The 13,511-nt window shown below is 40.6% G+C and overlaps 1 protein-coding gene across 1 annotated transcript; it reads left to right on the forward strand.

The window, feature by feature from the left end:
* Nucleotides 1-1,213: 1,213 nt before the first annotated feature.
* Nucleotides 1,214-13,089, forward strand: dact1 (dishevelled-binding antagonist of beta-catenin 1). Its single transcript, XM_072568839.1, has 4 exons — nucleotides 1,214-1,910; nucleotides 3,852-3,984; nucleotides 7,296-7,451; nucleotides 10,969-13,089. Exons 1-4 carry the CDS (start codon nucleotides 1,569-1,571, stop codon nucleotides 12,852-12,854), a joined length of 2,517 nt encoding a protein of 838 aa, XP_072424940.1. The 5' UTR covers nucleotides 1,214-1,568; the 3' UTR covers nucleotides 12,855-13,089.
* Nucleotides 13,090-13,511: the final 422 nt, after the last annotated feature.

A 13,511-nucleotide genomic window follows, 5' to 3' on the forward strand; every position in this document is an offset into this window, starting at 1 on the left:
TTTCCTGCCTTTTTTCCATAGCTAACCTGAACTCTGTGCCATTGTAACTAACATTGTTCCATCATGTCCCCCTACTGTTCTTTGATCCACTTGTGACACGTCATTCCCGAGAAACAGATCCAACAATATCTCCTTTCTGTTTGAATCAGAAATATATTGATGCAGAAAATTCTTCTGCCCACACTTTGGGAAGTCTTTCCCTTCACTCTGCCTTTATATTACTATCCCAGTGTATATTAGGATAATTAAAGTCCTAATGATGACTAACGCAGATCCCTATAGTTCAGTGAGTCTTATTTTGAGTAGGATTTTAAGTGAGTATAGATTGGAAAGCTATACATTTTCTCCCCTGTTTAGTACTGAGTTGATGCTTATCTGTCGGTATACTTGGTGTCAACTTTGAAAAGGTTTTAAGTTTGGAAAGGGTTAAAACATCGCAGTTTGACATCGAGCTTTGAACTGTTTTATCTGGAAACCTGCTGTAAACATTTTGCGCGGCTGTTTATTCTTTGCCTTCGCACCGCCGATATGTTTACTTTATAAAAGGGACATGTCCTTTTTATCAAGATGGCAGAAAATGAACTAAAATCAAACTTCGCGCGTTATTTCTCAACGCATCCGAGCTGCTATGGTGCTCCATGCAAGCAAGTAGTTATCCCATCTTTCAGACTGATCCTATATACGAATATTGTCCAAACTAATTTATTGAATAATGCAGGAACAGACTCACAAAACCAAGAAGTGTTGCTAGCAACATGAGTTTCTGTTTGGTACAAAATCCTGTACTATGTCTTAAGTTATTTTGATGTGGCTTCGAAATACACAGTTTTGTTTCAAACAATCCAATTTTCAAAACTGTTAAAATCTGCATATGATTTGTATATTTTGTGCAACACTACAGCTGCCACTAAATTATTCCTCCTCCATGTATAATGTCTATGGGACAGATTAAGGTCTATTGTCATTTTGAAAATTGCACCTTGGAAATATTGATGGATTTTTAAACCATGACATTCCTAGCGTCTGCATTTCCCCCAGTCAGTTCCTTTCGCTGCGCTTAAAATGTCGAGGATTTCTTTGTTTGAAGAAACGATATTGTGAATGTGCAAAGTTTTAATTTCAAACGTTGAGGGTCTCTCTTGTGTTCATTGTCCAGAAGAGGCGCTATCCTTGAAGCGAAGGTGGCGTCCCCGATACTGTTTGATGTAGCCGCGCAGCTCGGCTGGAGTTCATCACATTTTGATTAGTCGATTAGATCAGTGCCTGTGGCGGGGCGGCGGGACGCAAGTCGCGGGCTCACGCATCGACGCCCCCGGCTGCCTCTGCATTGGAGTGAAGGCAAGTCGGATAGCGGAGCTGTCAACGGCGGGCGCTGCAGCAGCTTTCTGGGCAAGGGGGACATTTCATCTCATCTGTCACCCCGGCAAAAAAAGATACACACACCCAGTTGGTTCACCAGGACACTTTTAAAGCAAAAACGAAAAAGAATACAGTACTCGAACTCAACAAGCACTGGGGAGGTGAGGGCTGTTCTTCGCAAGAGTTGGTGTAACCCGAGCTCCTACCTAATGCTGAAGCAGACACCCACTCTCCTAACGATGCCCGTTACCGGGGATCGGCATCCGTGCAGGCTGGAAGGAGACAGCCGGAGCCGGGAGAAGCCAGAGGCTGACAGCGATCGATGCCGAACCCGGGACAGGCTGGAAGCGACCTTGGCGGGGCTGGGAGAGCTGGATCTCCTGAAGAACCGGCAGCAGTACTTGGTTCGGGGTGCAATGGAATTACTGAAACCTGCGCTGCACACTCCAGCGCTCAAAGGCGACCAGGGAAAGGGATCTCAGGGAGAACTTCATCTGACCCCTGAGGAAAAGCGGTTGGAAGATAACATTCTCATGTTGAGGAAACAATTGGTGAGAAATTAAAGCAAATCAACTTTAAATATTATAAATTGTATCATTGCAATTATCATATTTTTTGTAGTAATGAGATTTGCATGACTTTTTTTGTTTCCAAATGCAATGTCTTAAATTTTAATTGATCATTTTATTGCCACGCTTTGTATCATGGCTTGTGATGTCCGGAGACAGGGACAAAGTAAGGATTATATTTTAACTTCTGTCAAAAAAAAGCCTGTCCGATTCAGAAATAATTTAAATTCCGTCCGCGCGAGGGATCTCACTTGTTTTCCTATTTACTTTGAACGACCTTCCTGCCACTTGATTTGATATCTGTAAAATGTACAGCGCATTGTTTTTTTTTGCTGATTCAGGAACTGTCGGCTTCAGTCGGTGAATAGTGGGCGAGCTGAATCACATCGCTTTTGTAATGGATTACCAATCGAACGATACAGTACTGCAGCTAAGGTGTAAGATAGGGGGAGCTGGTCGTTAATGGCAAATTCAGCTGCTGCATTTTAACAACCTTCAGTGAGTTCGATTAGAGGTCTTTGAATGGCAGAGAGGAAGGGAAACGTGACTTTTTTAACCAAAAAAAAATGCAGTAAATTAACTTCCTGCTAACGAAATAACAGCAAAAAAAATACTAATCTCTTCTTCGGAGGAGGTCCAGCTGCGTGTTTTAAAGCCCTTGCTCTGTTACAATAGCTACAAGAGTGACTGAAATTAACTTTACAAGCGAAGCTTAGCTCTCCCGCTGAGCTGGGGGTGGACCCACTGTTTATATGAAGCGATCAGCTGACTGAAATGAATCATTCAGAGCGTTTTTCTGTACAGTGTTTCTGCACCAAGTGTAGAACAATAGATCTGGGCTATAACCTAACAACATGGAGTAATTAATCACAGACTCGGGTCCCCAGATCACTATTCTGGCTGTTGATAGAATCGGGGTGTTACTCGAGAGTTGCTGAGTCTGCAGTTTTAGGGTTCGCGAAGCCACCTTGATGTTTTAAAGCAAAACAAGGGAGCCCACCCCCCCTTCCTTCGGCAACGGCTCTGTTTGCTTTCCTGTGAGCTTTTATCCCAGCTCATCTGCAAGCGGCTCGTTAACGCTTTTTTTTACAGTGAGTTTAATTCGATCATATTTAATACCGGAGACGTGAGCTCAGAAACGATCCGCTTGCCCCATTGCCAAGTCTGAATCCCGACATCATCAATCACATTGAACTTTCTGTCACGCCAGATTCACAAGGGATCGAGACATCACGGGTGGAGGTCTGAGAATGTGCTTTGGCCGCTTTCTTTTAAAGAAAAAAATAAAACAAAATAAAAGCTCCTATTGCCACTGGAATATCTACATAATAAAGCTTTGTTTAAAACCCGGAACAGTCACCGTTAGGTATTACCTCCCAAAATCTTGTAGGTAAATTACTCACCGAGATGGCAAACTGCCAATAAAAAAAACATGTTCTACAAAGAATTTCAACTGTGTCTTAACTCAAATAACCTTAAAAAGAGTATTTTATTTTACTCAGTAGTTGCTTTATTGGGGAAAAAGAACCGCATTCAATAATTCTCCTATGGGACTCCAACAACGTTATTACATTTTTTCAAAAAAACCTTTAAGAATCCAGTTTTAATCCATTCATCCTGCGATTTTGTATGCCCGAATGTATGCAGCAGTGTTATAAGTTCGCTGATGTAACCAAAATGGAAACGGTTCAGCATTTACAGAATTCTGTCATTTTAATAGGAAACACGCTTGTAGTTTCATGGTGTGCCTGCAATGGTGGAAGTCAGACATAGATTCATCTGACACAGTCAATGAATAGAGTCACAGTGTTTCTTAACATTCTCTGGAAATTGTGGCACAGCTGAACTTTTCGAAAGGGAACATGGTCACAGTGTGGAGAGTTCTGCAGTTGATTAAAATGTGTTCCTGTTCAATCTTTTCAGAACTGTTTGAGGAGGAGAGATGCAGGTCTCATAAATCAGCTCCAGGAGCTGGATCGACAGATCAGTGACCTTCAGTTGGATGTAGAAAAGGCTCCAAATGACAACTTGGAAACAGATAGTCGACCCAGCTCAGGTCAGTATGTTATTGGTGCCCGGATATAGGTTTTACAGGAGGATTCATGTCAGTCGGAACTGTGAGTTCTTGCTAAACTTTTGGAATATTTAATCCCTTTTTCAATTATCAAATTTGTTTACTAACACATAAGATCTTGTTGATTTAAAATCCAAGATCCAGAATCAGACAACAGCATATTCTGAATAGAAATGTTTTACTGCTATCTTTTTTCCTCTGTAAGCAGACTTCAAAAGCTTAAAACTCAGAGAGCTAATATCCTGTCTCGTCTAAGGATATTAGGGTGGGGGGGTGTGGGGGTGATGGTGATAATGTTAATGTCACTGTACTTCAGCAGCCCAGGCTAATTGTGTGGGGACATGCATTCAAATCCCAGCTGGTGGAGTTTAACTTCCATTAGTTCATGTGGAATGTCAAGCTTGTCTCAGGAATGGTGACCAAGAAACTTCAATCTGCTTCACTAATGTTCCTTAGAGATGGAAATTTGAAATCTATACTCAATCTGCCTACGCATGACTCCAGAGCCAAAACAACATGATTGACACTTAACTGCCTTTGGAGAGGGTCCCCCTTGTCCTCACCTACCACCTCATCAATCTCTGCATCCAACACAAAATCCTTTAAACACTTCCACCAACTCCAATTGGACCACACTACCAAGAACATCTTCCCCTCCCCACCCCTCTCCACCTTCCGCAAGGACCCTTCCCCTCGCCAATCTTTGGTTCACGTCACTCTTTCCTTCAATTCCGCCCCCCAAACCCACAGGTATCTTCCTCTGCAACCAGAAAAGATGCAAAACCTGCTGGCACACCAACCCCCCTCATCTCCATCCAGGGCCCCAAACTGTTCTTCCAAGTGAGATAGAGGTCCAACTGCCTCTCCTCCAACCTAGTTTACTGTATCCGGTGCTTCTGATGTGGTCTTCTCTACATCGGGGAGACCAAACGTTAACTAAGGGAATGTTTCTCCGAATCACTACCCATTTTCATTCCCTTTCCCACTCCCTTTCTGACCTGACCATCCTTGGCCTTGTCCATTGCCACAACAAATCAAATCGCACATTGGAGGAACAACACTTCATCTTCCACTTGGGCAATCTACAGCCCAGAGGACTCAACATTGACTTCTACAATTTCAAATAACCTCCCTTCCCATCACCTGACTCCCTTCCTGGATCCTCCCACCTCCCCCTTCCCCTTCCCCTGCCCTTCCATTCCAATCGACCCTTCCTCTTAGCCACCAACCAGATTCATTCCTCCTATTGATTAGCCACCAACTGGATTCATTCCTCCTATTGACCAACCACATTGTATACCTATCCCACCCCACCACCCTGTCCCCGACCCCCTTTACCTGCAGCTCCCCTTACATCCTCCCCCAATCCTGAAGAAGGGTTACACGTGAAACATTGACTTCTCCACCTCCTGATGCTGCTGGGCAAGCCAAGCATATGTTCTGCAAATGCTGGCTTTGTCTGTGATGCCCACATCCCATGTAAGTATAAAGTGAAAGAAGCAAATGCATCATTGAAAGTCTTACAGTTGATTGTTTTATATGAATATAGAAAATTCATTTTTACATGTAACACTTACACATTATTGGGATGTCCAATAGATATGGACTTTGATAGTCACTATTGTAAGGAGAAACATGACACAAGGTTCCACAAACATCAATGAGAAAAATGACCAGTTATTGTGTTTTGGGTCATTGGATGAGGGTAAATGTTGGTTAGGGCACAAAGGCTCCTTCTTGCTCATTTTCAAACAATAGCATGTGATTTTTTTTACACCTGCTGAGATGGAACCTTTGTTTAAAATCTGATCTGAAAGACAGAAACGAATGGTGGAGACTTCTCATAGTATTGCATTGAATTGACTGAATTGCCTTTCAGTTTTCACATAATAGAATACTTGTTTTTCAAGTTATTTTGAGTTTCCCAATGGTTCAACAGTAGAGATCTGTATCTTACTAACTCATCAAAATTAGATGTCTTGACGATCCCACTTTTGATCTCTGGTATATGTTCATTAACTGATTTACACTGCAAGTTGTTAGGAAGGAAAATCTGGTTGGCCTTTTCTGGTCCTGTTTGCTATCATGCCAACAAGGTGACAAATGTTGATGCCAAATGAGGACACATAAGGCTTGGTTGTCACTCGTCTGTATTCATATAATCTATTGACACTAACCATCATCTGTCAGAAATGAAGAATAGTCACTTGGTTGAGGTACAAATGATTTGCTATTACTGCATGGAACAATATCCCAGAATATTTCAGTGCCTTCAGGAGAGAAGAAGTAAGCTAAGGGAGATTGTGGAAATGTTATGATAGATGGAAAAATTACTATGCAGATTAATGTAATGAATTATTATGCAAATTATAGTATGATAGCATATTTTGAATATTTTTAGTTTGCTTGAAAGATTAAAACTCCTTTGACCAAAAAATTTATTCATAGTATGTGGATAGTTTGAAAGCTCCAAGACCTGGGTGCAGTAAAGAAACTATCAATTGATAAACAAGGAAGCATTTAACAAATATAGAGAGGATGTAACCTTTTTAGGTTTGCTTTCTTTGCCATATTGAGTGATCTTAAATGTTAAGCTAAATCTCATGCCACATAAGGAGACCATTCCACCGATTAGGACGGTAATGGTTCTTTGCTAGAACAATGCAAAAATAAGCCCATTGCAATACCCTCCTCATATTCTTGTATTTTTCCTCTGCTTCAATGAATATTTAGAATCTTCTAAAAGATGCAATAGCTTTTGCCTGAATGACCCACTATGACAAAGTTTGCCATATAATGGCTTTCCATTAAAGCATTTTTCTAACTTCTTTCCTCAGTCTCTCAATGACCATTTTAAATTAAAAACCCTTGTCTCTAACTCCCTAAACAAATGATGTAGTCTTTGCCCATTTCTCTTCAAAAGTTCCTTTTAGCCTTCTCTGCTACACTGGAAATTGTCTTGAGATCGCAAGTCTGAATTACACTTGCAACCCAAAGGAAATCCAAATTCATGTTACCAGAACTGTAGTATGTATAGAAAGATATCTGAAGGCAGAGGCTATTGTCAAGTCAGCTTGCTTTCTACTAATATGGGGTAGCCTGAGAAGGCTCTTGGATGTGCTAATCTATAATTGGTTGAGATTTATTTTTTGAAAATCCTCTATAGATATCAAACTTAATCCAAATAATGGTTTTTCTATACCATTGAGTCAACTGAAAACCCATTGCCTTTAATAAATGTTTGTCAGTGACCTTGCATATTGGAATTTTCAACCTGCTTTCTGTGTTAACAGGTTTTTATGAATTGAGCGATGGAACATCTGGATCACTTTCGAATTCCTCTAATTCTGTTTTCAGTGAATGTCTATCCAGTTGTCACTCCAGCACCTGCTCCTGTGGCCCACCAGATGCATCACTGAACATCACAGATGGGCGACCAAAATCAGCAGGTAAGAGGCACATGAGAGCAATATGATTGAAAATTTGTCAATGATTTTATAATATGGTTGGGTACAACAGAAATAGAGTTAACTGTGTCATTGTTAATATAAAAATCTCCTCTTTGTTACATCATACGCTGATCAGCAGTTCATTGTCAACTACTCATTTTGCTAAGAGTTAAAAATCACACAACACCAGGTTATAGTACAACAGGTTTATTTGGAAGCACTAGCTTTCGGGGTGCTGCTCCTTCGGGTGGTTTTGCTAAGAGATTGTCACATTGGTTGATTTGGCTTTTAGGAAGAACACCAAAACTCTTGGATTAATCCATATTTTTCAAGATATCATTTTGAATGTGATGAAAAAAAAGTTAATTTTTGATTCCCATCAATTAATTGCATATTAAATGCCCAGTTGGAGGGCTGTTATTGCATTGTGATAGTGTTCCTACCTCTGAGTCAGAAGGCTAGGGTTCAAGTTTTACCTGTGCTGTAGATGCATTGCAGCATGTCCATGCAGATTGACTAAAATAACTAAATATTCAATTGCTAGCACTTGAAATTAGCAATGGAGATTTACATCCCCTTGAAGATCAGAATTTGAACATAGGGCAGATGGTTTTGTCTAAGTTGTTCATCTGAGTCTTGTGTCTTTGGGTGGATAAATCATGGAAAAACTTTCTACTCAAACTGTTCTAACCATGTGTTTAGAACAGTCTGTTTGTTTTGTGGATGTGCAAAGGTAAAACAATCCCTACAATTAATGCTGTTTCAGAATAAACAAAGATTTGGAATTAAGCAGCATAGTTGTGTTTACAATGGAAGCCTATAACCATTAAAAAGATCTTGAATTGGATTTAACATTCTGATTATGACTCCTGTTAGCGAGACTAAAAGTTAACTGGGATCTGACACACAATTATGGTCCATAGAAGCTGCTAAACCTGGTCATTCGATGTCTGACTAATAAGTATGGGTGATGTGATGTTATCACAAAATCATGCAGTTAGGTTGGCATTAATGTTGGAAAGCTTACATGTGGTGACCATGCAGGAGTGGGTGCCCTATTTACAGGACGACCAGTCAAGTCTTTGAAGGTGAATGCCTCCTGTTGGCTTTGAATGAAAGCAGTGCACTTTAACAAGGGTGTGTTGCGTGACCTCTGCAAATGCAGACCTAACTTGTTTCTTGCGAATGGCTGCAAATCCCATGGAGAGGTTAACTTGGCTTTCTTCATCCATATGAAATTTTGCAAAGTTGCCAGTCTCCTGAACAATGAACTGAGGATCTCTTTAAAGCAGCAGTGCTTGACTACCTGGGGACTTGTGGACAGGTTCCTGGTTGAGTCAGGAATGAACTAGTGACCTCAGAATTATGCACTGCTCGAACCTTTAATGTCTGTCATGCGGTTACCACCGTTTTCCCTCATGGTGAATGTCAACCTACACGAGGATGCATAGCTCTATGTTTCTTTTGTGGGAGAAATGAAGTCACTGCTGGTAGGTTAAATGTTACAAAGAGCTCTAGACTGGGCAGGAGCCATATTCATTTCTTCCTTTTGCCAGCTGTGTATTCAGATGCTGCCTCCTGAGATTGTTGGGGATCCCTTCCTGGCATATCAGCATCATTGTATCAACATCATGGACATCCTCCAATTCAAGTCTCTTGTGTACTACAAGATGAATTAATCAATATCTTGTCCATGCAAAGTGAGGGACTACTTTCAAGTTGCCACTTTGAGAAGTGGGCTTCTGCTCCTTCAGTGAAGATGTGGTTTTTAAGACTTAGCCCTCTGACTGCAGTAGGCAGCCCCTGAGAGAGGCTCTGTCCCACACAACTTAACCAGTCCCTTGGCGCTTTGGATTCTCTGGGTGAGAACACAATTATAGGCTAAATGCCTGTGTATGTGACACCAGCTCAGGCATATCCTCCTATGAGTTGCTAGGTTTAATTGTGCAGGTTTCTCTAACCACATGAGACTTTAATGCACTTAAGAAGACACAACAAAATATGGCAAATTCTAATTTAAGTTGCTTTAACAGGCTCATTAATAGCTTAATTACCTTTCCAGCCACAAATGGATCAGTTAGCCAGATTGGCAACATTCATTGCCAACTTTCAGGGGCGGTTTTCCTACTGCATGTTGACAGGAAAGTTCCCTGGAGGTTAATTGTCCCCAGTTGATATTTCCCCATCATGATGAGCTGGATTTAATTCTGACCCCGATCACTGAAAGATCGCACTGATTATCTTTTGATATGCGGTTGTAATAAGGCAATGTCTAACTGGAGTGAGAGGATCCTGCACCAGTCTAGGTGCAGAAACTATTTACAAAATTCAAACCTATGTTCAAGACTTTAAAATGAATAATCAAAACTGAAGTATCTTACAAAGCTCCAGAACAGTACAGGAAGGCACAAAATGCCTTATTATATGACTCTTCATAATTTGTAAATGGTTTCTATTTAAAAAGAAGTTCAAAATAGAATGCTACTAACTTTGACTTCTGTATGTCTTCTGACATGAACAGTGTACCACATCTTGGTAGATTCTTCACTGTAGCCTGTTTGTAAAAATAAATACAAACTGTGCGCACTCCCATAGATGTGAGGAAGCCTTTGAATCTGGTATCAAGACTGATAATATTTAATACACTAAATAATGTGAATATGCAGGATAATGTCTATTATAAATGAAGATAGTTTTTGTTTTAAAAATGGCTCTAAGCTAATGTAGTGCATCTCACACTGCAGTGGAGCAATAAGCTTCACAGCTCTACAATATTGGTCAATCTCTGGTCTTTGGTTTCTTGATCTGATGATTTGTTCAATAATTGAATTGTTTATTATGAAAAAGGAAGCTCAGTAAGGTACTAAAAGTCGCTGGCATCTTGATGCCGTTATCAATACCCTCAGGAGAAAAAAATGAATAAAGCAGGGCAAAATATTGAAATAAACTGCAATAGCTGTTTTGTTGTCTGTGGCAAAGGGTTTCCCAACAGTGAAAACAGCAGACAAAGGGTCACTAGATTTGAAATGCTAGCTCTGTTTTTGTCTCTCCACAGATATTGCCAGACTTGCTGAGTTTCTCCAGCACATAACTGTTTTTGTTGTAAGATCTCCAGCATACACTGTTCTTTGTTTTATTTTAGTGAAAGTAATAGTAATGCTGTTTTGTTAACGTATTCAGTTTTGGAGCCCTCTTAGTTTTATGAATCTGTAAGTTTCTTTTTGCTTTTAAAACAATATTTTGCTATACTTGTCAGATTTCTGTTACCTGAATCCAATGCAAGTATTTTTTTAAATTATGGAATCAATCCAGCAAGTTTAAAATGTATGAATTGAAGTGGTTGCTTCTTAGCAAGAAATGGAACACCTGCTTATTGGTCGATTCTTCACTGCCAGCCTGTTGTAAAAATAAATGCAAAATGTGTCAGCTCCCAAAATTCCGAAAAACTGAGGACTCTCAAGTAGATTTGTTGGATTAAACAGATGTAGAATTCTGACTGCTATTTTCGTATTCACAGAGGATTTCATTGGCTGGATGGATCGTGGAGAGGGCCTGCTCGATTGCCAATATCCGGGTATTGTTCGCCGCTCCTTCTCTGCACCATATTCTAGCTCATTTGATGTTGTTGCTGACATCCATCCCAAGTATCAATGCGATTTGATTTCCAAGAATGGTAGTGATGTGTATCGATATCCAAGTCCTCTACATGCAGTTGCAGTCCAGAGTCCAATGTTTTTTCATCCTACAGCTGGAAGTGTTAAAGAGGAGGAGAAGTCCCAGTATGGTGTAGCTGACCTGTCAGTGGCACCTCAGTTGGAGCCTGTAAACATTGAGTCCGCTGTTCCATCCTCTCAGAACAGTTCCTGCCCAGCTGTACACCCTTCAACTATAAAAAGACTTGATAATTACATATTCGGTCTTATTCAGAAGAAAATCCAGCTCGTCAGGCCGAATAAGCCGAGAACAAGCCTGAATACTGATCCACTAAAGGGAATCTTGAAGCAAGGTAGTATCTGTGTTAGACAAATCTCTTGTATCTCACCAGGTAGTAATGAATTGAAAGTGTTCAGAAATCTTTATACAAATCCTCCTGTATCCAAAACTTCAGAAAACAGCGTAACGTCACCACAGAGGCAACTTCTGAACAATGACAATATACAAGACAACAAAAATACACAACAATGTAAAATTGAATCAACAAATAACCGAATAACATTTCTTCAGGACAGTATTACTGAATTGCAGACTAGTAGCCTTTCAAAGAAGAGGACTAATGTGGCAAATGGACTGTCTAAATGCACTGTCTCTGTAGATTGTCAAGAAGGGAATAGTGAATGTGGCTCTTGCACACCAAAAGATAATTCACATCAGTGTGTGACAGTACATGAAGAGACCAATGTTGTCCAACCTCCTAAAGTGGTGTCCCCTAAAAAACTCACAAGGCCACCTCCATCATCTCCCTCTGCGGAAGAGAAACCATCACTAGATTTCAGGAGTGAAGGGTCCTCAGTGCAGAGCTTGGAGGATGGTGGGCAGTTAGTGAACGCCCAATTCATTCCAGCACAGCAGCAAATGGTAAAACCCCATAAAGGTACGAAAAATATAAAGATGATCAAAGTTAAGAACACTGCTTTGAAGTCCAGAGCAAACTGTGATATGGCTCCCGATACAAATGTTCAAACCTTAAAACAAAAACCCAAAACTGTTGTAAAAAAATGCCATTTTTCCAGTGATGTTGTCCATGTAAAGCGAAATGTAAGGAGGGTGACTTCCAAAGCAAAGAATGGATTTTATACGTTATCTGAGAACAGCATCCTTGGTCGACAGTCTGGGGCTAGACCTGCTAAATGTAGTGGACAAGGAAGGGAAGCTGTTCTGGTCAAATCCAGATACAAACAAAGGGTCGATTACCGAAAGTGGAGATCCCCTGTTGACGTTTCTCATGAAGAAGCAATCAGACGATTTAGAAGACGCAACAGGAGAGAAGCACTCTGTCATATGCCTGGTGTGTATACAAAGACCAATTTGCCAAATAATGGTATTTGTGCCCTCAGAGGAAGTGATTCGGAATACTCTGCTGAGTGTGAATCGCTATTCCACTCCACTGTAGCAGATACTAGTGAGGATGATCAGAGCAATTACACGACCAATTGCTTTGGAGACAGTGAATCTAGTTTGAGTGAGGTGGACTTTGTAGGGGAAACTACTAGCTCCAGTGACTCTGATGAGAATGGTGCCGTAGTCTGGCCTCAGTTTACCCAGTCTCGTCCTGTGCAACTATCTACTGCCGAGGTAAAGAAGCCTCCACCAAAGGCTTTTGTCAAAATCAAAGCATCTCACAACCTAAAGAAGAAGATTCTCCGTTTCAGATCTGGATCACTAAAGTTAATGACAACTGTTTAAAAGAATATCTGACATTTGGTGTATTAAAAATTTGAAGGTGATATTGGTTCTTATTTTGATTTGTATATTCTAAGATAGGTATTTTAAAAGAAGTTTTTCCTGTCAGAACTAAGCATGTAATAAGTTTTTAAACTCTCAGTATTCTGTGTGCATGACTAATTGTTCCAATATTTGACCATATTGTACACTGCTAACTGTATATAGTACTTGTATATTAATACAATTTGTTTTATGCAATAATAAATTGTCTACCTTGAATCTTCAAAATGTTTTGAAATTTGACTTCACTTTTTATCTTCACATTATGGTCCTTGTGTGTTGTAGCTTGCAATTAGGGAGAAATGAAAATGCACATAATGTTTAGATTACATTACATTACAGTGTGGAAACAGGCCCTTCAGCCCAACAAGTCCATACCAACCCGCCGAAGCGCAACCCACTCATGCCCCTACATTTACCCCTTACCAAACACTATGGGCAATTTAGCATGGCCAATTCACCTGACCTGCACATTTTTGGACTGTGGGAGGAAACCGGAGCACCCGGAGGAAACCCACGCAGACACGGGGAGAACGTGCAAACTCCACACAGTCAGTCGCCTGAGGCGGGAATTGAACCCGGGTCTCAGGCGCTGTGAGGCAGCAGTACTAACCACTG

Source organism: Chiloscyllium punctatum, chromosome 4, assembly GCF_047496795.1.
Source record: "Chiloscyllium punctatum isolate Juve2018m chromosome 4, sChiPun1.3, whole genome shotgun sequence".
In the NCBI taxonomy this organism is placed as follows: Eukaryota; Metazoa; Chordata; class Chondrichthyes; order Orectolobiformes; family Hemiscylliidae; genus Chiloscyllium; species Chiloscyllium punctatum.